Here is a 26,352-nt window from a genome sequence, read left to right on the forward strand (position 1 = left end):
ACACCTCTCAGTCTGTTCAGCTGGATGAGGTGTGGATACATCAGAGGCCACAATCATCAAAGAGGAGTGGTGGCAATAAGAACACAGATCTGGCCACCAGAGCCCTAAGACTCTGGTGGGCAGCTTCTCACAAAACAAAAAGTTGAAGGAAATAAAAGTATTCCCAGATCATGGGCTCCCCCCTCCCATTTCCATTTAAAATAACAATAGCTTCATTGAACTCATGAGAAAAAAAATCACATTCTTAGAATTTCTATCATCTACATAATCAAAGAGCAGAATTTCAATGGGAGAATTGGACAGTGCTATTTTTCAGTCACTTCAGTTTTTTTTTTTAAGACATAATTATCAAGAGGGAGCATGATGATTTTCTTCTGAATTTGAAAAAAAAAGGGCATAGAGTAGCCAAATGGGCTTTGTGCCAACTATGGGAACCTCTCTACTTCTCACTGCTTTAAGTCACCCATTCTCTTTTGCAGTTCAGCATTCACCAGGCAGTCCCTGAGATCCATTCTGCTTTCTAGGGATCCTGACCCATCTCCTAGCTGCATGAGGCATGGCTCTGCCTTGTGCACAACAACCCCTCTGAAGAATGCTCCAGGCTCCATGGGCTTCACCTGCTGACAAAATGATTTCCAGGAATGAGGGCAGCAGCTCTCCATGGGCAGAGAGCAGTGGTGCTGAGGGGACTTGTGAAATCTGCTGAAAGAATGGACACTCATCACCCAAGGGGCTTCCAAGATGAGATATGGATTAGATTTTAAATGCTTCCCAAAAGCTTGTTGGAGGCTTAGTCCCCAGATGAAGGTGCTACTGGGAGGTGGTGGAACCTTTAGCATGTGGATCCTGGTTGGAGAAGTAGGTCATTGGGGACATGCCCTTGAAGGGGATCTTGAGACCCTGGCCCCTTCCTCTCTCTCTTTCTGCTTCCTGGCCCCATGAGGTGAGCAGCTTTACTCCACCATATGCTCCTCACCATGATGTTCTGTTTCATCACAGGTATAAAAGCAATGGAGCCAGCTGACCATGGCTTGAAACCTCTGAAAGGGCCAAAATAAATCTTTTCTCCTTTTAAGTTGTTTATCTCTGGTATTTTTTGTCTCAGCAATTCAAAGCTGACTAACACATGCTTCCAGGAGGGACAGTCACAGGAATGGCTTGCTAGCCTCCTGTTGGAAAATCTACTCATATTCTGGTAAACAGGAACACGTTCTGAGCATGGTCTTACACCTATAAACCAAGTGACTCTTGAGGCTGAAGCAGGAGGATCACCAGTTCAAGGGCAGCTTTGGCAACTTAGTGAGACCTTGTCCCAAATAAAAATTAAGGAGGGCTGGTGATATAGCTCAGTGGTAGAATGTTCCTGGATTCAATTCTCCAGTACAAATAAACAAACAAATAAATAAATAAAATTACAGAAACTCAGTTGAAATTATTAAATATCTTAATAATTTCATGATAAGTATTTTGAAAGCTATCTTAATGCAGAACCAAGCAGATGCATGCTCTATCTGGTTAGCATGTGAGGCATCTGGCCAAGTCTATGACATCCTGACTTGGACCAACACAGGTGTTCAGGAATACACAGGGCTCCTGACGACACAGAGCAAGGCAGTTAAACAGGTACACCTTTCCCTCCATCCCGACCCTTGTCTTCTGTAACTCAGGACCTCACTCTTCAGTAGAGACATGGGCTGGCAGCATTGGAAAGCTGCTAATTGGTAGAAGCAGCCAGAAATTATACTCTGCATGTTGGAATGCTGAGAGCTGGTGCCCATCCTTCCCCAACTCCCTCATTAGAACCAAATTTTTCCTATAAAACTTAAAGGTCATGGGATTTCCCCAGAGGCATGTAATAAAGTGTGGCCTTGCTCTGACTCTATCCATGCCTCAGCCCTGGTACTTAGACATTGCTATGATATGATCCTCCCTCGCACAAGTAACCTGGGCACTAAGGAGGAATGATGTCCCAGGAAGCCCCCCTCTCCCCACATACCTTGTTCTCTTGAAATATCTGCCTTGTACCAGAATTTGGAAGTGTCTTGAACAAACTTCACGATCACAAGTTTATCCCCTGGACTATCTATAAAGCAAAATTTTAGAAAAAATGACTACAAAGAACATTTTTTTATTGTACCTTCTTGTCTACGATGTTTCTACAAATCTGAATCCTATGCCTAGGGAAGAAGGAGGATGGGAATGTTCTAAGGGGGAGGAACTACATTTGAAATTAGTAAGTTGCAGGAGATAGCTACTGTTTTATAAGATAGAACATCACAACATGATACTTTGGGATTTTGAAATGCATGTTTAAAATACATAGAAAAGTAGGTTGCAAACAGCAAGGTCAGTGTTATTTATAATTATGCACCTGAAAAATTTCATAGTTAAATTATGAATCAATTTAATTTAAAAAAGAGAAAGTAATCTTCAAAGAGTAATGTCTGTGAGTAACAGGGAAAATAGAACTGCTATAATAGTCTGTCCTTTCTACTTCTGGGATGAACCTAAGGTGGATAAATGCAGAAGCCTAGAAAAATTAATGAGAAGCACCATGTCTCTGTCTGGCTTTGGGTCAGGAAGATGGATGGGATCCTTAACAGCTCTGGGCTTTTCCTGCAGGACACTGACATTAGAGATGCACATAAATTCCAGGCCCTTCCTTAGTGCACATACAGAGATGAAAATGCATACCTGGCAAAGGTGAGGCCCCTTCTGAAGGCTTGGAAAAGTCCGGAAGGACATTTGGGAAGGGGATGCTGATAGTGCTCCCACTATGTGGGCTGGAAAAACCACTGGAGGAAGGGGAAACGGAGCCCAAAGAACGATCCCCTTCTGAGGCCCGTTTCTTCTCAGGGAGGGGTGGCTGCCCAGGCAGGGTCACTCCTGAGCCCTGCAGGCCTGGACTATGGTGGTTGTTGTGTCCAGGTGCCACTGTAAGAAAATTGTGGGACAGGAAGCCATTGTCGGCAGCCCCTGCTGTTGTCAGCGGGGGGCCAGGGGCCGGAGATGCTCCATGGGAATTGGCCAGCAAAGCTCCTGGGTCCTCTTCAGGTGGAAGGCCACTTCCTACTGGATTGGTGCTGAAACCCAGGAAGGCCTGGCTGCTTGTGGGGACCAGAGAGTCCTGTGGCTCCACCATGGACAGCTCATGGCCATGGAAAGAGGCCTGGAGCTCGGACGATGGGAAGCAGGACAGGCCTGCGGAGTCCTTTCCGGGGCTGGTGAACTCGTTGGTGCCGAGGGGACTTCCAGAGGGCCGGCTGCTCCCCAGGAGAGAGAGTGTGGATTTGGGGCTGCTCTCCACCCACGGGCGTTCTGCACAAGGCTGGCTGTTCAAAAGATAAATCAGCCACAAGGGAATATTAGGAATATTGAAGCATCTCAAAATCAGTAGAAAAACGGTCAGTAGATGTGAGGAGGGCAGGGCTGGGGAAACAAATGTCAAGGCTCAGGATACAAAGTAGCACCCCTTATACTTGTTTCAGTTACCCAGGGTCAGCCTTTGTCTAAAAATGTTAAAAGGAAAATTCTAAAAGTTAACAATTGTGTTTAAAAATAAAGTTTTAAACTCTGAGTGCCATTCAGAGCAGCATGTTCCCATTATGTAGGCTCAACCTTGGCTTGAAAATATTAAATAAAAGATTCCAGAAATAAATAATGGATAAGTTTTAAATTCTGAGTGCCATCTGGAGAAATGTGAGGAAATCTTGCATAGTCTTCCATCCTATCTAGGAAATGAATCATCCCTTTTGTTTCATGTATTTGTACTGTATATGCTACCTTCCCGTTAGTCACTTAGTAGCTAACTTGGTTGTACAATTGACTGATACTGTATCATGGTTTCTTAGGTTCAAGAAACTCTTATTTTACTTAATAATGTCCCCAAAGGGCAAGGGTAGTAATACTGGAAATTCAGATATGCCAAGAAGAAGCTGTAAAATGCTTCCTTCATTTGAAAAGGTTAAAGTTTATCAATGATATATAAGTGTACAAAAAAAAAAAATAGTACATATAGAATTTGGTCCTATCCATGGTTTCAGGCATCCCCACTGAGGATCCTAGAACATATTCCCTACAGATAAGAAGGGTCAATTGTATCAGACATTATGATATATTTAGGAATACATAAAAGCAACTAAAAACATAACCCACATAATTTACACATATTTAAATTAGCAAACGCTGGGTATAGGATCTGCCTGCACTAGAAAATTCTTAGAGAGGAACCTCTTCAGTTTAATGAGAAAGGAGGTTGAACAAAGGAAGATAAATAGGGAGCTATGCTCATACAATAAACACAATTGAATATACTTCTACCGTGGGCAACAGGAGCAGTCCCACTTATAGATTTCCTCAAGGCCACTGGCTTTATAAAGCAGAAAGAGGACATTTTTTTTTATTTGTCTGTAGCCCTTTCGTTTCTTTCTGTTCTTGCAATACCCCTGTGACTGAGTTTCCCATACTTCCTAAGTGTACCTTCCCACATACCAGTATACAGACCATGTCCACAACATCCCCTGGGTAGGGGCACCCTCTGGGGCCCCAGGTCCAGCCTCCACAACCCCCTCTCCACCCTCAGGTCAGTACTCCGGGCTGCATAGGGTGTTTGTGCCAAGTTTTATAGGTTCGTTTTCCTACCTGTCTCTCCTCTGGCCAGGACCGTTGCTTGAAATGGTGCAGGAAGATGCAAAGGCCTGCTGAAAGCTGGGCGTCGCAGGCACATCGGCCCGCAGCATCGTGGGTTTGGGTCCAATGGGGCTCTCTGACATCCCCACGGTGTGGCCGAGAATCTCAGGACAGCCTCGTGGTTCTGCGGAGAGAAAACGGAAAGTGAAAGGGGTTGTAATCTCATCCCATTTGTGTGTTCTCTAAGGTGTTAATTTCTGAATCTTTCTGTTGCTCATAGTCCTGTTGAGCCATAATGTCACACACAGGCTGAAGAAGTTGGTTCCGTGTCACTCCGTGCAGGTTTGCCATTACCTATCGCTGTTTCCAAAAGAGAAGATGGCTAACTCAGCCCCACATACACTGTCCACCTCCCTACCTGAGCTGGTGTCAGCATCCTTGCAGTCACATGGTAGGAACACAGGGCCAATGGGCTGGTTTCCAGGACCCAGCACCATATGACCACTAATGGGCTGTACTCTTAACATTCAGTCTAGGATGCCTAGGGTCCAGCTTTTCTCTGCAAATCAACAGGACCCTTCTCTACAGCAAGACCCATTCTCCATAAGCCCAAGCCCTAAAACACCAAGACAGTCAGGCATCCTTAAACTTCCTTTGCTCCCTGACCCCCAAGTTGGTGACTCAGTTGCAGTGACAATCCACTATGAGAAAACAAACTTGAGCTGCAATCACACTATTCTGGGGAGATTAAAATGAAGGTTCAGAGCTATTGAGGCAGCCGGGACTGGGAGGGCCAACGCCTAGTAACCAAGATAAAAAAAATGGCTACTGAGAAACTAAACCAATAAGCAAGGATTTGAGTAGTCAAGTCACAGAATTAGTAGTGTGAGGTATATCTATGGAGGGGGACACTTGCAAATACAGTGAGATTTTGAGGTGAGATTGGTGAAGGGCTATGACCCAGGAACAAGAGTACCAGGGACAGAGCAGCCTTAATTGGATCTGGTCAGACTGATTGAAAAGTCACATCCTCTCTGGGGCACACAACCCCCTCCAGCCTGCCCTTCCTCCCTCTTGCTGTGATTTTTTTTTTTTTTTTTTACATGCTGTGAAATATTTAAATACAAATTTAGCCATGCCACTAAATGAAACAAGGAAAAAGAACAACAACCAGAAAAAACCCACCACTGACACAAAAATTGGAGTTTAGTTAGACTAGCACAGACTGTAGGATAGCTAAGTGTTCAAGAAAACAGAAGACAGAGCAATTTGCGTTTTACAAAAAGAACAAATCCATAAAAACAATCAAATGGAAACCCTAGAACTTAACAGGGGGAATGAAATGAGCATGCAGACAGAGCTTTGATCAGCCGACTAGCCACTGCAGAGGAAGTGATGGGTGGACTTGGCTAGGGGAGAAAATTATGTGTAGCAAGAAGCCCTGAGAGGGAGGAGGATGAGGAATACAGAGAAGAGCGTAAAAACACGGGAAAACAATGGAAACTTCTAACCTACGTGAAACCGGTGTCCAAGAAGGGATGGAAACATTGGATGAAAACAAGCGACACTGGAAAAGATATTTAAAGAGAATTTCCCAAGATAAACTAAATATATGGAACCATAAGGGGGAAAAAAACGATGACACTCAAGCAGAAGTGAACACTTAAAAGTACAACTTCTGAAAATTACAGACAAAACCTTAAACACAGTGATTTGTCCACTTTGGAGGAAAAGACAGGACACCAATTTTAGTGTTAATTTTTTTTTTTTTTTAAGCACTGAAGTTTTCCATTACAGGAAACTGTAGTGCTAATGTCCTATTTGTTTAAACTCCTCAATAAGACACTCCAGGGATGCACCATCTCCCGCCTCAAATGTAAATATCTCATGATCACACCAGGGCCAGGCCTAGCAAATGCTGTTCATGCAATCAGCTTATGACCATGTCTCCTGCTGGGATTTATCTGCAAATTCCTGGAGCAGACAGAGCCAGTTTACAACTGTGTGACTGCCCCTGCCCTAGGATGACCCATAGTAAATACTTAAATGTAAATGTTCAGTAAATTAATTAATTAACTGGATGGCCTTCCAAACTCTTTCCTTATTTCCTTAGATTGAAAAACAAAGATGTATATGGTTTTAAACCATCCCTTTGCACCCTTCGCTTCTCTTCCTGGTAATAAAATAACTTCATTTAAGTTTGACTTTTTATTTCCCATATAAGACATTTGCTGAGTATTCATTATCTACCAACATGGTCTAGGTTGCAGGAAACAGAAAAGAGAAACCAGAGCAAGATAGTAAGCACCCGTAGGTCCTGCCCTTGAGATGTGTGTGAGGAAGAGACCTCTATGGGAGGAGCAACCTGTGGGGTTCAGAGAGACCTTCTAGGAACACTTGCTGGGGGAGCCTGCAAAGCTTCCTGGAGGAAGCAGTATTTGATAGAAGCCAGGAAGGATGGGTGGGATTATGATGAACCAAAGTGGTAACACAAGCTTGATGAGCACTATCATTAGCTCCTGGGGCAGGAGCCACACCCCCGCCCCTGTATTCCCAGCACTACACTGGCACCCATGGATGCTCTGAATGAATGGATTAGTCGGCAAAGCCTTAGAGGTCAGAGGAAAAAATTCAGAGGATAATGTGGAAATCCTGCCCCACGGCCTGCCTCAGAGGAGTGGATGGATAGAGGGATGGATCCCACTCCAAACAGCAGCATAAAACTTTAGAATCAGAAAAACTCCTTATCAAGTCGAATGCACCTGCCTTGGATCTTCCATGAGCAAGTGTGGAAGGGAACAGCATGAAGCACCTTTGGCCATAATTGATGTTGCTCTTAGGGGTCCACATGCAGCACAGGGGCAACCCCTGGTGCTGTAATGTCCCTGTTTGCTGAGTCCCAGTGGCATGAGGATCTGGGGAATGTATGCCAAGATTCAGAAGTCCCAAACACCCTCACATGGCGCCAGAGACTTTCACCAAATGAGGGAAGGCCAGAGGAAAATAAACACCCACTGTGTTCCTGTTATCCCAGTGCTTGTCCCAGAAAACAGCAAGCACAGCACTTCCCATGAAAGTGGCTTTGTTTATAGTTCTATTAGCACCAACTCTGGGGGCACTGTGGCTGTGTGGTTCCCTCTTGTTATATGGTCTCCTGCTCAAGGACAGGACTTAAACCTTCATGTGAAAAAAGGAGCTGTCCAAGCACCAGGTCCCATGTTTATGTCAAGCCCTCACCTTGGCAATTAGTCTAAATAAATAGTCTATTTACTAGCTGGATCTCCGCATTCACAGCTAAGTGGGATGTGGCTACTTTTTCAGATCAACAGAGCTACTACCTAGTTTAATAACTCAGACTGCAGACAGCAAAGGGGACATTAGTGGCAGTTCTACTTTACTCGGCACCTGCATCGTGCATGCACATTGCTGGCATGAGGTCTCCACTTGCCTTTTGCTTGCAGGATCCCACCTCTGCTCCACAGGTGAGGAGAGTGAGGCACAGAATTGGAATTCAGAGAACATGAAAGAGTTAGTACCCTAAAAATCTCACCCCAAGAATCGATAAAGGCCTCAATTAAGTGAGCAGACACAGACTGCAAACCCTTTCTGCAGATGCTAACCTTACTCCCTAGAAATTCACAAACTTTAAGAGCAGGCATTATTGTCACTGTTATGTGTCTGTGTTTATGTTTGTAGGGCTGAGGCTGGAACCCAGTTTCTTGTGCATGACAGACAGGAGCTCTGCCACTGAGCTACACTGCAGCCATGTTGCTGCTATTGTTTGTTTAACCTGTACATGTGAGGTTCACGGTTAAACTGCAGGTGAAATGTCAAAAATGGGAATGGTGAGTGGACTGAGCTCCTTATTCTGAGGGTATCAGGCCTCCCCAGCTTTGCCCTAAAGGAGCCTGGGAATGACCCAGGACAGGAATGGAAGTGATAAAGAACAGACGTGACCTCCACCATCTGGGATGGGACATTTATGGAGGCATTAACTCTATGCCACCTTTGGAGTGGGAAGGACAGCTAGGGCTCTCCTCTACCATGAGCCATCTGCAGCCCATGTCTCTGCTTCAGAGAAGGGGACATAAGGATACCACAGTGAGTACAATGATTCCATAAAGCAATGACTCAGAGGGTCCGTGGGGCAGGCAAACTCCTTCCTTCCAAATGCCCTTTCCTTTTGTCTTGCCGTCCTCCCTGCTGAGTTTCCACAGGATGGGAAGGACCCGTGTCAATACAGAAAACCATTCAGACTCATTCCTGTGCAGCCAGGGCCCTGCTCTACCAATAAGATCGTGGGCCCTGAACAGATGCCCCTTTTAGTTCCCGAGTTCTCTCTGGCATGGAATCATTTCCGTTCTTAAGTCTCCTAATATTCTCATATTTTCCCTCTGCTGCTCAAAGCAATAGGAGGAGGCATTACATTGTCAGTGTTTGGAAACCGAGCCTCTTATCACTTTTTGGTTTTGCCCCAAACCAGCTACCCAGCTGGTGGAGTGGGATGGGGTGCCTGGCAGAGGCTACTGCTGCCTGGCAGCCCTTTGAGTCCTGCCGGAACTTAGCGGGGGCACGTGCCTGGCCTCCTGGGACCTCAGGAATGTCTGCACTCTGTCTCCTCTCTGCTCCCACTTCCTCTACCCAGAACAAGGGTGAGAGAGGGTCACTGGCTTTTTTCCAAATGGTCTATTTTTATGCTTTCTTTCAAGATGCTGCTGGAGGATCTGTGGGAAGTTGGACCCCACTCATTCTCCACTGGCTGCTACTGACATGATCCATAAGTTAACAGGAAGTGTAGAGACCCAGAAGCTTGCAAGCAGGGCTGCTGGCTCACTCTCCTGCAAGCCTGGAGCCTGGAGAGGGAACTGCCAGATATTAAAAATCCACGAGAGATCCAAACATCAAAGGTCATCCCTGGGCTCTGACTCTTGCCTTGGAAACTATAAATTTCCAAACAAAAATCAGGACACAGGATGTCAGAGAAAAACTAACATTTTTCCTGCCTTCTTGATTTTATAAGAATGCTTCACAAACATATGAAAGTTATTCACTCATACCTTAACTATTTAATGTCAACCAATTGACCCATGATCAACCAATATCAACCAACTGACCGTACAGCATCTTTAACGAAAAACAAAATAAATATAGATCATATTATAATCTCTTATTCTGAGGAAGAAAATTCAGCTTAGTTGTTTAACTACCTAAAATGTCAGTCTCAATCCCTGGTCCATATATACACAGGCATGTTCCAATCAATTTTAATCAGTGAGCAAGAGTGGGGCGCACACCTATAATTCCAGTGGCTCAGAAGACTGAGGCAGGAGAATTGTGAGTTCAATGCCAACCTCAGCAAAAACAAGGCACTAAGCAACTCAGTGAGACCCTGTCTCTAAAAAATAAAAATAAAAATACAAAATAGGGCTGGGGATGTGACTCAGTGTTCGAGTATCCCTGAGTTCAATCCCTGGTACAAAAAAAAAAAAAAAAAAAAAAAAGTGAGTGAGAATATCTCCTGTCAGCTATCTATCTATATCTATCTACCTCTTTTCCTCCTGGTCATGCATGAGGATTATTATGCAGTGAAACAAGAAGCGCCCTTTTGAGAATGAAACATTAACCAATTTCTTGTCTCCTTTTCATCATATTTCTAGGAGTAGAATTTGGACTACTGGGAGGAAAGCTATAGTCTCCAAGTCCTAATTCAGGCTCCCCTACCCGAGTCAGAGTGTGATGAGCACATTCTCAACCTCTAGATCTTCATCTAAGATTCCCATCTGTGGGACACCATGTCCTACTGAAATCAAATCAAATTATTCATAGGGTCAACTTAGCTCAGAATTTTAAAATTTAATTAAAAAAAATAAAAACTTTGTATGAGAGATTTGGCAATAACAGTGTTTCTAAAAAGGGTGTCCTTAGCTTATAATTCTTTGTTATTTGTCTACAAATAGCAAGCCATTTAACCTTCTTGAAAGCAAAAGAGAAATGGGCAGGCAGCCAGATATAATGAGAATTAATTAGAGAAAATGCTGAGAACCTGAAAAAACAGTGCACATGTTTTTTGATGTGAAAAAGTTTTACATTTTAAACTCTATTGATGCTCTACAGAGAGGGGTAGCCTCCAAACAGATGAACACATACTTTCTTGGTATTAAACTATTTCTTTTGTCACTCCTGAGGTCAAAATCACATAAATTGGCTCTGTCCTCTTGAAGCAAGCAAGGTTCTCAATACCCCAGCAGGGCCAGGGGCCCCAGCGTCATTAGAGTTGGAATTCCCATCTGCCAACAGCCAGGTCACCCTTCTGTAAGTTCTCATCCCCAGTGAAATTATTCTCTTCAAAAAAAAAAAAAAAAAAAAAAAAAAAAATTCACGACACTGTCTTCTTTTAACTAGTAACATAAAAGCAACCAAAAAACGCAGATTAAAATAGTTTTTCACAAACAGGGCCCTGTTTTCTCTTATTCTTTGAAGATGTCCTATATTCAGAGGTTTTGATTGTAACAAACTGGAAAGAAAAAACATTCCCCATTTACTTGGTGCTGTGTAGAGAATTCTAATGTTGAAACAGTGTTGAAAACAGGTTTTTTTTTTTTCCCTTCTTCTTCTCCTTCTCTTCACAGTGAGTGTTTCTAAAACAGTTTTTGCACTTAGGATGCACAGAGGACAGTTTTTCCAAGTGACTAATGAATCCCCTTCCTTAGCAACTTAACAAGACATGAGCATCATAAAAACCGTGCTTCGATTTTTATTCTCAGGAAAACAAAGACTTCCTTCCTGCTACACTCTAAGGAAAGCTAACATTGCAGTGGAGAAACTGAGGCTACCTAGAGACCACACAGAGCCCAAGGATGGAGCCAACACTGAGAAATCAGGGGTGAGGATGTGGGGAAAAAAGAAGAACCACCTGCCTGATAACAGAGCTCTAATAAAAACAAACTTGAGGCCAGAGACATCCACAATGCTAAGCTTTACTTCCACTATATATTTTTTTTAAATCACAATAAAACATATATAACACAAAATTTACCACCTTAATCATTTTTAAGTACACCATTCAGTGGCATTAAGTGCACTCACTGGTTGTTCAACCATCGCCACCATCAATCTCCAGAATGCTTTCATTTTGCAAAACTTTATCTTCATTAGACAACTTCCATTCCCATCTCCTCCCAGCCCCTGGCAACCTCCACTCTATTTTTCTGTCTTCACAAATTCTACTGCACTAGGGATCTCATATAAGTGAAATCATACAGGGTTTGTCCTTTGGTGACTGGATTATTTCACTTAGCAAAATGTCCCCAGGATTTGACTATGTGATAGCCTATTGTTAAAATACCCTTCCATTCAAAGGCTGAATAACATTCCACTGTGTGACTATTTCATATTCTGCTGTCAATCAATTAAGTGTCCATGGACACCTGGGTAGCTTCCACTTTTAACTATTGTATTTAGTTTTTCACTTTCATATTCTTTTAGTCATTTTGAGTTGAGACTGGTGACTTGCAACAGAAAGCGGTTTCAGTGATGCAAGAGGCTGTCCCTGTGTTGCTTCCATCTAGAAGGAATGGGGGTAGACTAGCATAAATCAGCAGAGGGCGGTCAGGCTCTTGGTGAGGTTGGCAGAGTGGCACCAGGGGTATGAAAGGAAGCCTCAGAACTCCTTGGGGAAGCCTTCCTTATGCGAGGAAAAACAACAACAAAAAGCAAAACAAATAGGGGGTGGGGGGCTACTTCAAAACCACAGGGAAAATTTGCCTGAGTCCCTATGGGAACCCTGGCTGAGTGGAGGCTGGCATAAGGAGCACAGCAGCATCTATGTAGGAATGAATATTAGGCTACCAGCTGGAGCCTGTGCTGGTGGACAGGCTGTACCCACAATATCCTAGTTCAAGTATCCCATCCCCAGCAAAATTCCAGTCACATAACCGAATATGCCCCAAGGGCTGGAAGTTTCAGTGCTTTTTGTCTTCAAGCAGAATTCCCAAAGAACCCAGCTTTCTTTTAGAAGCAGTACATGTATCACATGCTGAACTCCGCCAGAGTTCTTCTAAGGAAAGATCATTTCAGTGTGGTGCCAGATCACTTTATGCATGAAATCTCAAGAAATCTGGATCTAGCTTTTTCCCCTATAATGCCTCTACCAGGAGGTCTGAATCATGTCCAAACTGACCGTGCAGGGAAATAGCTCACCTGTAACCTCAGAAGTCTCTGACCATGACTAGGGAATCTTAACTGCTGTGGAAGACTTCAATGGACACGGGTCTAAGGAAGACAACCTTAAAGGACCCGCCTTCTCCCAGAATCTAGAGCACTTGGGGGATCTGCATCCATTACACTCCCAGCTCATAAAGTACCTGGGCCGAAGGTGACTAACAGATATCTTATAGCATTTCAGATACAGAAGACAGCAGCTTTCATAAGCCAGGTCCCTACCAGGCAATGATAACGTTGCCCAGTGCTTCTGAAGCTCGGTGAGCAATATGGATGCATATCATGACTCTTTTGTTAGGTAAATACTCCAAAACTCTGCTTCAGCTAAATCTAGTTAGGCATATTCTCATGGTGGTACACAGAATTGCTGATGAGTTTCATCTGGGTTTTCTTTTCTTTTTCCTTTAAATTTTTTTTTTTTTTAAATATGCAGTGCTGAGAATCAAACCCAGTGCCTCACCCATGCTAGGCAAGCAATCTACCCCTGAGCTACAACCCCAAACCTCAGCAGGGTTTTCCCACATGAGGAGAGACTCAGAATGTTTTATCTTTTTTCCAAAAAAATTCTTAAGTTATCAATATATTACTAACAGTCACTATCTGTATGGTACTTAAAGGGCTTATAAAGATGGACTTTTAAAGATGCATACCATCATCCATTTGCACTGACGAAGCTGATGTTCAGTGCCTCTCCTCATCTACCCCTCTGACCCTGGAGCAGAATTTGAACACAATTCTTGAGTTTCCCAATTTTGACTCTAGCAAGACCTGGCTCCTTGTCACTATGTACAGAGTGCCAAGGTTTAGAGAGCTGGCAGTCCAGGTATAGGTGTTTTAGTCTACTCAGGCTGCCATAGCAAACACAGCAGACTGGGTGCTTAAACAACACACATTTATTTCTCACAGTCTTGGAGGGTGGAAGTCCAGGATCAAGGGGTAGGCAGGGTTGGTTTCTCCCAAGGTCTCTCTGCTTCATACTCTCTCTGAGTCTTTATGTATTCGTCTTTCTGTGTATCTCCTAATCTCTTCATATGAAGACACCAGTCATACTGGATTGGAGCTCACCCCAAGTGACTTGATTAAACTTAGTTAACTCTATAAACACCCCATCTCCAAATATGGCTAGGGCCTTAACATCTGAATTGGGGAGAAGGTGTGTGGCCACAATTTACCCCCTATCATGAGTATGATTTGAGGAATTATACCTTCTGTCAATGGCAGGGTAATGACAATGGCCTATTCTAGGGTCATAGGAGGATTAATGAAGTTAGAATGAAGCATGCTTACAGTGTAACCAGACCCCAGTGACTTCCCCAATGTCAATCATCAGCAATAAGAAGGAGGGCTGGCATGATGTGTGAGTTGAAACTTGGCTCCTGAGAAGACCACCCAGGGCTTCTAAAAGTGTCCCTTACAACATTTGGCTTGAGAATGGCAATCCTAACCAGAAGAATGAGTCCTGCCAGAAGCCCACAGGACCCCAAGCCGACCAGAGGAGTGAAGAAGCCTGAGCCCATGAGGCCATTCTTCTCACCCGACTTTTCACTTCCAGCCCTGTGGCTTGGGGACCAAGCTGGAGAGGTCCCAAGCAGGTGAATTTTAACTTTCCAAATCACGGATGCTTTTTTTTTTTTTTTTTTTTTCCATCAAGGTTTTTAATTCCTCCTGTATCTACCACTACCAGGCAGGCTACCCATGCCGACTGATGCAAGGGTGTCAACTTCAACTCCTTGATTTTTTGTGGTGCTGTTTCTCTTTCGGCTGGCTTGATTTTTCTCGTGGGTAGCGCCTGGTCAACGCTATGCAGGCACACCCAGCTTCCCCAACAAGCAGTATGCCACTGGCTTTGTGGTGGAGGACATGCAGCGCCAGCCTGTTCAGTCCAGTCCAAACCTCATGAATAGCAAGGCCACCAGGACTGCTGGAATGCTACAAGGCTGCTCAGCATTTGGCCTTTCAGAAAAGCTTCCAGCATATTAAAATTGCTCCAAATGTAACAAATGATGTTCTGATAAATAAGATAATTGACAGCAATCAACAGTTTCTGCCATAGCATTTCTGCAACAACTAAAGCTCTCAGCACTCCCACCCCCCAGAAGGACTCCTGTCCCCTGGGAATGGGGTTTAAGAGATGACTACTGTGCTCTGAGGAGAAGAAGAAAACAATCTTAGGTGCCAAAACACCTTCTCTTCAAATAGACCAAACTGAACTGCTTTTACTGAGCACTGTCCTCTTTCCAAAAGGGCCAGTTCAGTTAAAGTTTGCGGCAGAGCATAAATCACCCTAAGACACCCCAAGCACTGTCTATCCAGCAGTTCAGGGTATGTGACCCCCAACGAAGCTCCCTGCTACAACCTCCACCCGCATTCACCCAGCGCTTTCTGAACCTCTCAGGTCTCCTGGGAAGAGGCATATCACTGCATTTTACAGACCAGATTACAGCATAAGGATGTATTCTGGATCATCCAACAACCCTCAGAACTGGTTCCTCTAGCCCAAGACCAGAGTGTGCATATATTATGCAGCCTCAATGCACAGAATGTAACAGAGGAAACAGCAAAAACACAAACACACTGGGGAAGCATGTGAGATTGGGAAAAAACAGACAAAAATCAGATATGAAATGGAAATTAAATCCACCCCTCTCCAGGAATGGAATACTATGCAGAAGAGGGGGGAAAGGAGGGGAGGGGGGGCGCGGTTTGTTAAAGTCCAGTGGTGACAAACATAAAACTGAGGATTGTGGCTAAATATTCTAAATAAGTTGGTGAAAATATTTACTGTTGAGTCAAGTGTCCAAGCCAGAAGCACTGAAGAGCCCACATCATCAATAAAGCCCTCCCCAAGGCGGGCATGGGTCTGAGCCTTCTGCTCCCTTATGCCACCAATGCAGCTACAGACCCAGCACTGCCTAGCACATGGCCAGCCACTGGGATGTGTGGATGCCCCAGAGCTGAGGCTGTCTTTGTTCAATCATATTACCAGGCCTCTAGGGCTCGCCACCCTGTCCCCAGCTTGCCCAAGTGCTACTCAGTCCCCACTAGATGTACAGCCTGTCTAGGCACAGCCTCTAGGGTCTCTCTCAGCCTTCTCTCCCCAGATCTGAGTTGACCTATTGTCACAGAGTCACACCTCTGAAATCTGTGCATACCTTCTCAACAAAGGTACATCATGGTTTGCCTGGTGGCACTGTTATCAGTAGCTCAGTGACCCAAAACCAGGTAGGCCAGAAAGAGGAGGCACAGCATTATTCAATTACTCAAAGAAGAAACTTCTATAGTGAGCAAAAATACTCTTCATGGAGGAAGGTAAGTAAAGATATTTGGAGATGAAGGAAAACTATGAGAGTTCGTTGTCTGCAAACCTATCCTATATAGCTAAAGGGAATTTTCTAAACAGAAAGAAAATCATAAGGTTTGAAACTTCCAAAGGGCAAGAAGAACCTCAGACTGGGTAAAAATGAACATAAAAAGTACAATAATCAATCCCTCTTTCTCATGTGTTTCCTAAATCACATCTGATGGTTAGAACAAAAAAAAGTAGGCCACCACTGCATGTGGTACTTGATGTAAATATACAAAATACTTGAAAAGAACTGTATTTTAAAAGTGGGGAGGGATTGAAATAAGATTTCTATACTTTAAGTGGTAAAATGTTGGTACCAGTAGACAATGATAAGTTATCTCTGTTCGAAAGTAGCCACTAAAAAAACTTCTAAGAAGAGACAGATTCAAAACCATTATTTGCAAATCGATACAGAGTCCCCCGAGTTTTCAGAAACCCACAGCAAGACAAGAAAAGAGAAACAGGAGAGGAACTGAAAACAAACAGAAAAACATGTGTGTCCATATTTTCCACTAAAAATTGTACTTGACATTTAAGTCCTTGATCCATCTGGAATAGATGTTTTGTGTGTAGTATAAAGAGAATCCATTTTACTTTTCTGAGAGAGGAACTTTACAATTCTATTTATGGGGTGTTCCCGCTTTCCCCTGCTGATTATCACTGAGGTTCCTATCACATGCAGATCTGTTTTATATTTTTATCTGCTTTGTCAGTTGCTATAATCTGAATCCTAAGTGTCCCCCAAATGTCCAGTGTTACAGGCTTTGCGCTCTGTGTGAAGTTATTGAGAGGTGGTGGAATGTTTAAGGGGTAGGCCCTAGTGGGAGGTCTTGAGGTCATGGGGAACATGTCTTTGAAGAGAACTGTGGGATTCTAGCTCTTTTTTCTTTCTTTCTTTTTTTTTTTTTTAAAGAGAGAGAGAGAGAGAGAGGACAGAGAATTTTAATACTTATTTTTTAGTTTTCGGCGGACACAACATCTTTGTTTGTATGTGGTGCTGAGGATTGAACCCAGGCCGCACGCATGCCAGGCAAGCGCGCTACTGCTTGAGCCACATCCCCAGCCCCCTCTAGCTCTTTTTCCTTTGTCTCTGTTGCTCTCCTCATTCCCTCACATACTCCTGCTATGATGTGAGGCCTTGCATAGGTCCAAAAGCAATGGATTCGTCAGTTATGAAGTGGAAACCCCAAAACTGTGAGCCAAAAGGAACCTTTGGTAAGTTTTCTATCTCAGGTGTTATAGTGATGGAAAGGTGACCTGACACATTGGTCAATTCATCTATTTTGCACCAGGCCATACTTCCTGAATTCTCTAGCTTCTGGCATCTGGCAATTGTATCTTGGCTACTCAGGACCTTCACTATATACATTTTGAATACATTTGTCAAGTTCCACTCACATTCACATAGCTATTGATGTTTTTATTGAATTAAATGTGTAGATAAAATTGAGAATGTCAGTATCTTAAAGACAGTCTTTCATTCCCCAACATGGCCTTTCTTTTCATAACTTTTTAAATGTGCTTCATGAATAAGCTCTGAAATTTTTCTCTGCTAAGAAGAAGAAAAAAAAAAAAAACAATGCTTAAATAATCTGTGAGTAACTTCATTGCTTTAATTTTCCTTTAACTGACACTAGGGTATTCCTCCTGACTTATTTCCTTCAGCCTAAGGGTAGCATTAGTTATACTCTGAGACCTTGGTAATGAGAAAAAGTTGATCAGGCAGCAGAACTGATGAGGCCCCTGGGAAAACAGTACATCTTCCTTTAACAGTCTACTCGGAGGAAGTGGTCAGCAAGCTGAGTGACTTTGATCTGCTCCCACTGAGTGACACACAGGAGCAGATCCATGACCCACATTTCCCACGACCAGATTTAGTCTTTGGTGGAGATCCTTCTTCCTCTTACTCTCTCACTGCACCTGGTCACCTAAAGAAGTTGATGACCCTGATCCTCAGGTCAGCTAGGCACTCATTCCTCTCTCCCACTCCAGATTTATAAAATCCCGTTTTAAGTTTAGTTTACCTAAGATGGAGCAGGTATCCATCTTTTCCATCCAGCTAGCTGTCCACTACACCTGAGGCTAATCAAGAATCATATATTTACCCTACAAACATCATCACTCAAAGCCACAAGTCATGCTGCTCCTTAGGGCAAACTGGAGGCTGACTTGGTTTTCTCAGTTATATCCTGGCAAAATAACAGTGGGCCATGGAACAGGAAGACACAGAAAGGGTGTGGTCTGTGATGGGGACCTTTTGGTCCCTCAATTCTCACTTTAAACAACCTTGAAATCACAAGTCAATCTCGGGGCGGGGGTTCTGATGCAAAGCAAGTGGGTGTGATGGATGTTCTCATCTGACCATAGGACAAAGATCTGGCCCCAACTTGACATCTGACAGCTGTATGACCATCTTCCACAGGACCCTCCCTCCGCACTCACCACCCCCTGTCATGATTCCAACTCAGCTGGGCAGCTTTATGCCTTTGGACGTTTATGTTTAACTATTATTATTATTATTATCATTTTAAATACTGGGAGGGGAAATTAAGGGGCATGATAATGAAGAGACCAAGATGTCCTCACTGTGTCAATTGCTGACCTAGAATCAAGATCAATCATTGATCCCAAATTCCACTGGTCTCACTTTTACGTTTTAGGACAAAGCTGTAGTGGCTACCAGTGAAGTCAGAATTAGACAGGCAGTCAGCATAGATAGGTAAATCGAGTCAGGTAGGATCAAGGAGGGCAATTTTGATTGAGCCAGGGAAGTTGGAGATAGTCCACCTGAAAGAGCCCTTCCTCACACTTCAGAGCCCTTCCTCCACACTTATCAAGAACCTGCCCCAGCTCCAACCTGTTGCTAAGGTAAACTGTCCCAGGAATTGTTCCTCCCTACAGGGAGCTATAAAGTTGTTAATTAATGTGTCCTAGGCCCCACCATCCTGCCCTTCCCCCTTCAGACCACCTGTTTCCCACCTTTTGGCCATCCCCGCCCCCCCCCCCGCCCCGCCCAAGCATTTCTTAGGCCCAGTCAGGTACACAGGAAAAAGAAAGATTAGGGGAAGAGGGCAGGAGAACAAAGGAAGCCTAAGACTTATAAAAAGGGCAGAACACCTCACTTCTTGGGATACCAGCTATGGCCCCTTCTCCCTCCTGGGAAAAGTCTGTTACCCCTTTTTAAATAAGCCCTGCTTTATATGCTTGCCTTGGCGGCGTGTTTCTCTAATGTTCAAACTTCAGCATTTGAGGGAGCAGAACTTATCACCAGTAACCATTGGTGTCACCAGCACAGCTCCGAATGCTGCCAGCTTTCAAATAACACATTTCTCAGAATGACCGAGAAATCCTGGATATATCACACATGTCAATATTTCTAAGGGTTGCCTTTTGCTGAGTGCAGCTTAGCCATCTGCAGTCATTATCTCATTTAACCCTCCTAAATACATTTCACATGCAAATTATTGATCCTATCTCATGGATGAGGAAACAGATTCTGAAAGGTGAGGTTAAGAAAGCTGATCAAAGGAAGCCAACAAGACAACCCTGCCTCCCATCAGCAAGGTCTCAAATTCAGCAGCCTTAATTTAATAAAATTACTCCTCCCCTACTTATCGCCACCCCCAGCACAGGAGTTACCTCTTTTCCTGGAAATGCAATATGATACTTAGAGAGGACAAGGAACCTGTTGCACAGGTTTGCCCTGAGTATGTGATTTACAGCCCTGTCACTGTGGTTCCCACTTAAATGCCCCAACATAACACAGAAGAGGGCTTGCAGGATCCTCACCCACCACCCTAGTCACAGGCAGTAGAACAGAGAGCATAAATTCTCTGTCGACACAGATGCACCAAGATTCTTTCCATCTCACCTGGAGACTCAGAAAAGTATTTCCCTCCTAAACAGACACGTTTTAATATACTGACATACTATGGAATTCATGGAAAATTACAACTGTACATAAATTGCATTAAAAGGGCAGGAAGCCTTTGAAAAGACATACATCCTCTTCCATTTGATTTCAGGAGTTTCTCACCCCTGGAAGGGACAACACAAAGACTTCCAGCCAGGAAGAACGGGTGGACCCTGACCCGCCAGGGCTTGTCTCAGACCTACTGCTGAGTTTTTCTCACAGGGCAGAGTTCTGGGTTTTTCTCTCTTAATTTTCTCCATCCTGCTGGCTGAAATATACACACAGGCTGAAATACACACACAGCGCTGTGTCAGCCCACAGGACCAGCTGAATCCACAAACCAGCCACGCAAGAAGACAGAACAGATGCCCAGGAGGCTACACAGGTCCCACCCACCCTGTCCCTGCCACTCAGAGAGCCTGGAGACTTCTGGACCTCAGTCCCTGGAGGGAAGAGAGCAGTGAAGGAAACAGAAGACCTTCAGGCAGGAGGTTCTGTTAACAAGATCTGAACTGGTTCCTTCAATGAATGCACGTTTTGTTTCAAAGGCATAGATTTGTTTAGAAATATTGGTTTTGATCGCGCCAACCATAGTAAGGACAACAGTAAATCTCATTTTAAACCCCAGCATCTGTTCCTAATGCTGTAGCAGAAACAACTGCTTCTCTGAAGAAGCTGTGCTCCAATCTCTGATCTTCCAGGAGCCAGCCTCCTGGGTCTCTGACGGTGCCTGCCAGGGGCAGCCCCAATTGAATCCCTCAGGCGCTGGGGGGTGGACAGTGACAGCCCTGGAATGAGGCAGGCTCACTTATCTGCTTCCGCAGAAGAATGTGCCTTGCTGGGAAGCAGTCCCGCTCCGGAAAAGCTGCACATCTGTAAACCAGGCTTTTGTTCACTGAAGTGAATCTCAGCAAAGACAAAAGCACCCTTTCCCCTAGAAGGAAAAACCCTACCGGCTGAAGGGCTGGGGCATTTTGTCCCAAAGCCCTGAGGACTTGAGAGCTGTCATCAAGTGTTTCGGGGACCACAGGAACAGATAGTTCTCTTCCCAAGCCCTATCCAGGCTTCCTGACCTCTTGCTTTCGGCATCCTACCTTATCCTCCTCCCCACCCCTCCCCCATACCCCAGGTCAGGTTTCAGCAACTGGAGGTGGCCAGAGGTGCAGGAGCACTGGAGAGGACCCAGGCGCAGGGGCTGAACAGGAACTAGCCACCCAAAAGTTCCACTGTCGGGCTTACCTGGGCACCTGGGGGCCAGGTCAGTCCATGGAAGGGCCTGAAGACATGGGCTTTATTGCAGGCACTCTGTAGAATCTGTCCCCAGCGGCCCTATGTGGTGAGTGTCTTCCACAGTCCCAGCCCCAGCAGCGTCCTCCACCCACCCAGGCAGGGCGCTGTGTTCCGGCCTGTCCCGGGGGAGTCAGGGAGGGAGGCGGGGCAGCCACCTCCAAAGAGGCCCATTCAGAGGGCGGCAGGAGAGCTGGTCCGAGGAAAGAATCCCGGGATTGTTGGGCTGCCGCGGGCTGTAGCGGGCGGCCTGCCCAGTCAGTGCCTCCAGACGTGGCCCCGCCTCGCTCCATGGCTGCAGTTTGCTTCCTTTCCACTTCTTTTCCCTCTCTTTCCTCCTCCCCTCTTTAAACTCCTGCGATTTCCCATCACAGCTTCATGGCTGGCTCAGACCCCGCTGTCATCCAAGGGACAAGCAACAGAACTCACCAGCCACACCCCAATACCTGCCCCTCCTGGGTCAGCTGGACTCCACAGCAGCCCCGGAGCCAAGAGGGCATGGACGCCTTGGAATCTTAGGCAGAAAGGACCACGCTGATCCCACTCCCCTGGATGGGGCGATCTGCCCCTCACCATGCCCTTCACTTCATCCCTGCCCAAGAAAGCCCAGTGACAGCCCACCCGTCACTGTCACTGCCTGCTCAGGTTTTCCTCCTGGCCACACCCGAGTCCCCTTCACCTGGCTGGTGGCCTATCCCACCAATAGGTTGTTGGCAATATCTATATCCTATAACCTTTTCTTCTTCCTCCTCTGCTCATGTGCTGTCCTCTAATCTAAAAGGATAAGGCAATTGATGACCCCTAAACCAATTGATGACCTCCTACACATTCTTCAAAACCCATTACAAATGATCCTATAACAGTGGTCCAGTTCAGTTTTTGAATATAGCTCTGGGCCTTATTTTTTAAAGGGATCTGTTTTCCTCTTCTCCCTCTCCCCCTCCCTAAACTGGGGGCGGGGGAACAAGATTACCTTGAGTTATCAGTGCTCCACTGCAAGGATTTGTCTGCCAGAGGAAGTGGGACAAATTAACAAGTGAATCCTAACACACCATCAGGGGGCCCTGGGAACCCCTGTCAGCTCACACCTGGAAGGTAAAGGCCTCAGGGACTGAAGTCCCCTGTGCTTCTCCTTTGCTAGCAAAGCAATGGAACTTCTTTTTCCTTGTTCTCAAAACCTTGTCCTCATTATTGAATTGGCATTGAGGACAGGACTGAGCTTTCGGTTAAGATTCCACATTTTTACAGAGTTTGGGACACTTTCTGTCAGTCAAGTGGAAGTGAGTGCTCTGTTCCATGAGACCTGAAATTTGACTGTAACTAGACCACCTAGCCCAACACAGGGGCCCTTGGAAACATGGCAGGTTATACAGAGTTGGACCATGAGGCCAGCCCAGAGTGGCTTCTTGTATTTTGTGGGTCTGGCAAAGTCCCACTCACTCCTCCAATGCTAGAACAGATATCAGTTCTGCTAGAAGGCTCTCCCTGGGAGAGAAGGTCCTGTGTCCCTCCTGGGATGCCTCCTTTCCTGCGCACTGGTAGGCGCTGCCCTCAGACTATCATCCTGGAGTTTCACACACAAGCAAACACACATTCACACACACAGCATGCTTCCAGAGTAGTCTGCAGAATGGGCCCAGCTTGTGTAGGCACACTCACCAACCTGGTGGATGTGAACTGGTAAACGTCTCCCACTAGAAGATATGGCTCACCCAGGGCCTTTGGGCACATGTCCTAGAGTATGGGCAGGACCCTCCTTCCAAAGGTCTGAGTAGGCACTTCCTCCAAGTTGTTTATGTATCAGAAGGGCAGCTACTCCTGCAAAGGAGGCTGTTGGAAATGCCTGACCACAGAAGGAGCAGGATCAGTTCAGGCAGAAGAACCAGTTTTTTCCGTGGCCCCTCTCTCCAGCACAAAGGAAGGTGGCTCAGGGACAAGGCCATGGTGTTCCAGGTCCAGGAAGAGTGGCTATAATGGGGATGGCACTCCCAAGGGCAGGTCCTGTTCCTTCTGTGGATGCCACAAGCTGGATGGATCCTATCCAACCCACTGGGATGGGTAGAAAAGGAGGCTGGGCACATTGTGTCTGCCTGTGCCAAAGTGATGATCTGGACAATTCCAAGTAGACTTCGACAGACATTTAAAAACTTCCTGGGGATCTGCTGAACACTCCCCACCACCTCCCCCTGCCTTCTTTCTCTCCTTGGCTATAGCACCAGGGACTAGGGTTATTTCAAGGTTCATTTCCAGGAGGCAGCCATTCTGTTGGTGACTGACACTGGGGGTGGGGTGCGGGTAACCCAGAAACTCTGCTACCAACCTCAAGAGATCTATATGTTCCACACCTCTGCTTTGCACCAGCCAGAAAGCTCATGGAAAGGTAGCAAAATCCTGAGATCCAGTACAAATCAGCCTACTAGGGAAAGATAGCAGTCTCACAATTGGCAAGTGCAGCTGCACCCTTACAAACAAGGGTGCCAGTATAAGGCCACCCAACCATCTGGGTCCCTTCTTTCACAAGCTTCAGGCTCAGGCCTCTTGCAGGGCTGATGAACTCAGCTCCCTAGAATGGAAAGGTCATCTTCCTCATTCCATTCAGTCTTTAGAAAAATTAACTCACTAGCCCATTGCAGTGGCTCATGCCTATAACCCCAGTGGTTCAGGAGGCTGAGATAGGAGGCTTGCAAGTTCACAGCAACTTAGCAAGACTCTTCCTCAAAATAAAATATAAAACTGGCTGGGGATACAGCTCAGTCGTTAAGCACCTCTGGTTTCAATTCATAGTATCCTGCCCTCAACAAAATAGAAAGGAAAATATTACTAATTTTATCCAGGACATTCTCTGTGCTAGATGCTGGGATGCAATCACGATTCTGCATAGAAATGTTTTTTCCAAACAAAGAAATTCTCATTTGCATTTGCCTGCCTTTGGATTTTTGCAAACTTACTCATTTTTCCCTTTCTTACATATGCATATACGTACAAGTGCATGGTTCTTCAGAAGTGTTTATAAAGTGACAATGCCTAACTCTAGGTATAATTATGAGCACATGTATATGTGACCATCCATGTGCTGTGTAACATGCTATATATGTATGTACTTGACTCCTCCAAATCCTCAGGTTCCAAGCCAAACAAGTATGTATGGATAAAAAATATTTTTTAATTGCATCTATGATGAACTTACAGAGACTTTTTTCTAGTCATTATTCCTAAGCAATATAGTATAAATATTTACATAATACTTACATTGTATTAGATATTAGAAGACTAGGGATGATTTAAAATATATGGTAGGGACGTGGCGCTTTCATAATCTCAGGGACTCAGGAGGCAAAGGAAAGAAGATCAAAAGTTTGAAGCCAGCCTGGGCAACTAAGCAAGATATTGTCTAAAAAAAAAAAAAAAAAAAAACAGGGCTGGGGATATAGCCAGTGGTAGAGCATCCTTGGGATCAATCCCTAGAACAATCCCTTTCAAAAGAAAGAAAAGAAAAAAGATATGGGAGGGTATATATAGGTTCTATGCAGATGCCACACCATTTTATAGAAGAGACCAGAGTATCCACAGATGTTGATCCACAGGGGGTCCTGGGAACTAATCCCCATAAATACAGAAGGACAACTGCAAACTAAAAGATGACAGGAGTTAAAAAGTGCTTCTTTACCTAATTGGAATGGTCAGGCCAATGTGTCCCTCTTTTGAGAAGGAATCCTAATCTGGGGACACTAGGTATTTCTATTAATACCTGGAGGGCTCTAACCCAGTAGGTCCTGCCCAGTAATAAATAGTGAGGGACAAACTAAAATGTTAAAATCTGCAGATCTCTCAACAACTCCAGTCACACACCCCTTCTTCGTCCCCACTCCTCCAAGTGTGTCGGGTCCAGTGGGGCGTTTTGAGAGGATGATGGTAACAGGTTTCAGAGAAAACTCCAGGGCATTTTACTGGCAGCTGGCCAACAATGTCACAGGGGACAGAGTTGGGAGAGGTGCATGTGAGAGCAGGGCCTGGGGACGGGGTCATGAGACATGCAAGTGGCACACAAACAGGTCCTATGCCCGGGCCAGCTTCACACCCATTTGTATCCAAGCCACCCCTGTGTTATCCTATCTGGAGCACTGCCCTGTAGAGCTCAGAGCTGGGGGAGACAGGCACAGGCCCCAGATTTGGCTGGGTGTTCAATGGATTCTGAGTTCTACACTGGCCACAGGCTATCTCAGAAGGGGCATGCCCTGTATATGATGTGCCCCAGGCTCAGGATATAAACCCACTCATCCAGTCCAGGGACAGAACATAATGTTGATACACAATGGGGCTCTGGAAATGCTTCAACAAAGAAACGCATTTTGACTTAAAAAACAAATTCCCAAGACATATTTCTGGTGCACTATCATACTGAGGCTGAAATTTTCTCACTTCTGAGAGTGTTCCCCCAATACCATGCATAGTACACACATTCTTATTTTGCTTAAGTTTAAAAGATGTTTGAAGAAGATATGCAACTAATGCAAGATCACAGACACAGAGCCAGCTGTAGCCCAGGAGCATTCGGTAGGGCTGGGAAATATGATAAGTGCAAAAATTCGGTTGGCAGTATATCATAATAACTTTTATAGGCTGATGTTCAAGAATAGTCCACTGGAATTGGGTAATGAAGTGAGATGAGAAATAAAATTAGAAAAACAAAGATTCCTCTAAGCCAAAAGCAAGCAAATAAATACACAATTGGCATGGTCAAAAAGTCTTGCATCTCATGTGGGGATCTTCCAAACTGGACTGCTCTATGATGGGTGTTAGCGAAGGATGCCAACTCCTTGGGTTTTTCTGAACATGTTTTCTTTTCAACAGACTCCTAAAGGCACATTCACAGGCTGCCACTTTATTCTGACTCCATGAACCCGTCCCTGATGTTTGCTTTTAAATATATTTAGAAGCAGTCTGCTTTTCTTTTTTC

At 44.9% G+C, this 26,352-nt stretch overlaps 1 protein-coding gene across 1 annotated transcript in view; it reads right to left on the reverse strand.

The window, feature by feature from the left end:
- The window catches only part of Tns3 (tensin 3), a 265,870-nt gene that overhangs the window by 23,938 nt on the left and 215,580 nt on the right, over positions 1–26,352 (reverse strand). The window contains exons 21-23 of the mRNA XM_076836877.2: positions 4,642–4,813; positions 2,695–3,332; positions 1,997–2,083 (exon numbers count right to left, since the gene is read on the reverse strand). Coding sequence (XP_076692992.2) covers positions 1,997–2,083; positions 2,695–3,332; positions 4,642–4,813 — 897 coding nt within the window. The remainder of the gene's footprint in view (positions 1–1,996; positions 2,084–2,694; positions 3,333–4,641; positions 4,814–26,352) is intronic.

This window comes from Callospermophilus lateralis, chromosome 1 (assembly GCF_048772815.1).
Source record: "Callospermophilus lateralis isolate mCalLat2 chromosome 1, mCalLat2.hap1, whole genome shotgun sequence".
In the NCBI taxonomy this organism is placed as follows: domain Eukaryota; kingdom Metazoa; phylum Chordata; class Mammalia; order Rodentia; family Sciuridae; genus Callospermophilus; species Callospermophilus lateralis.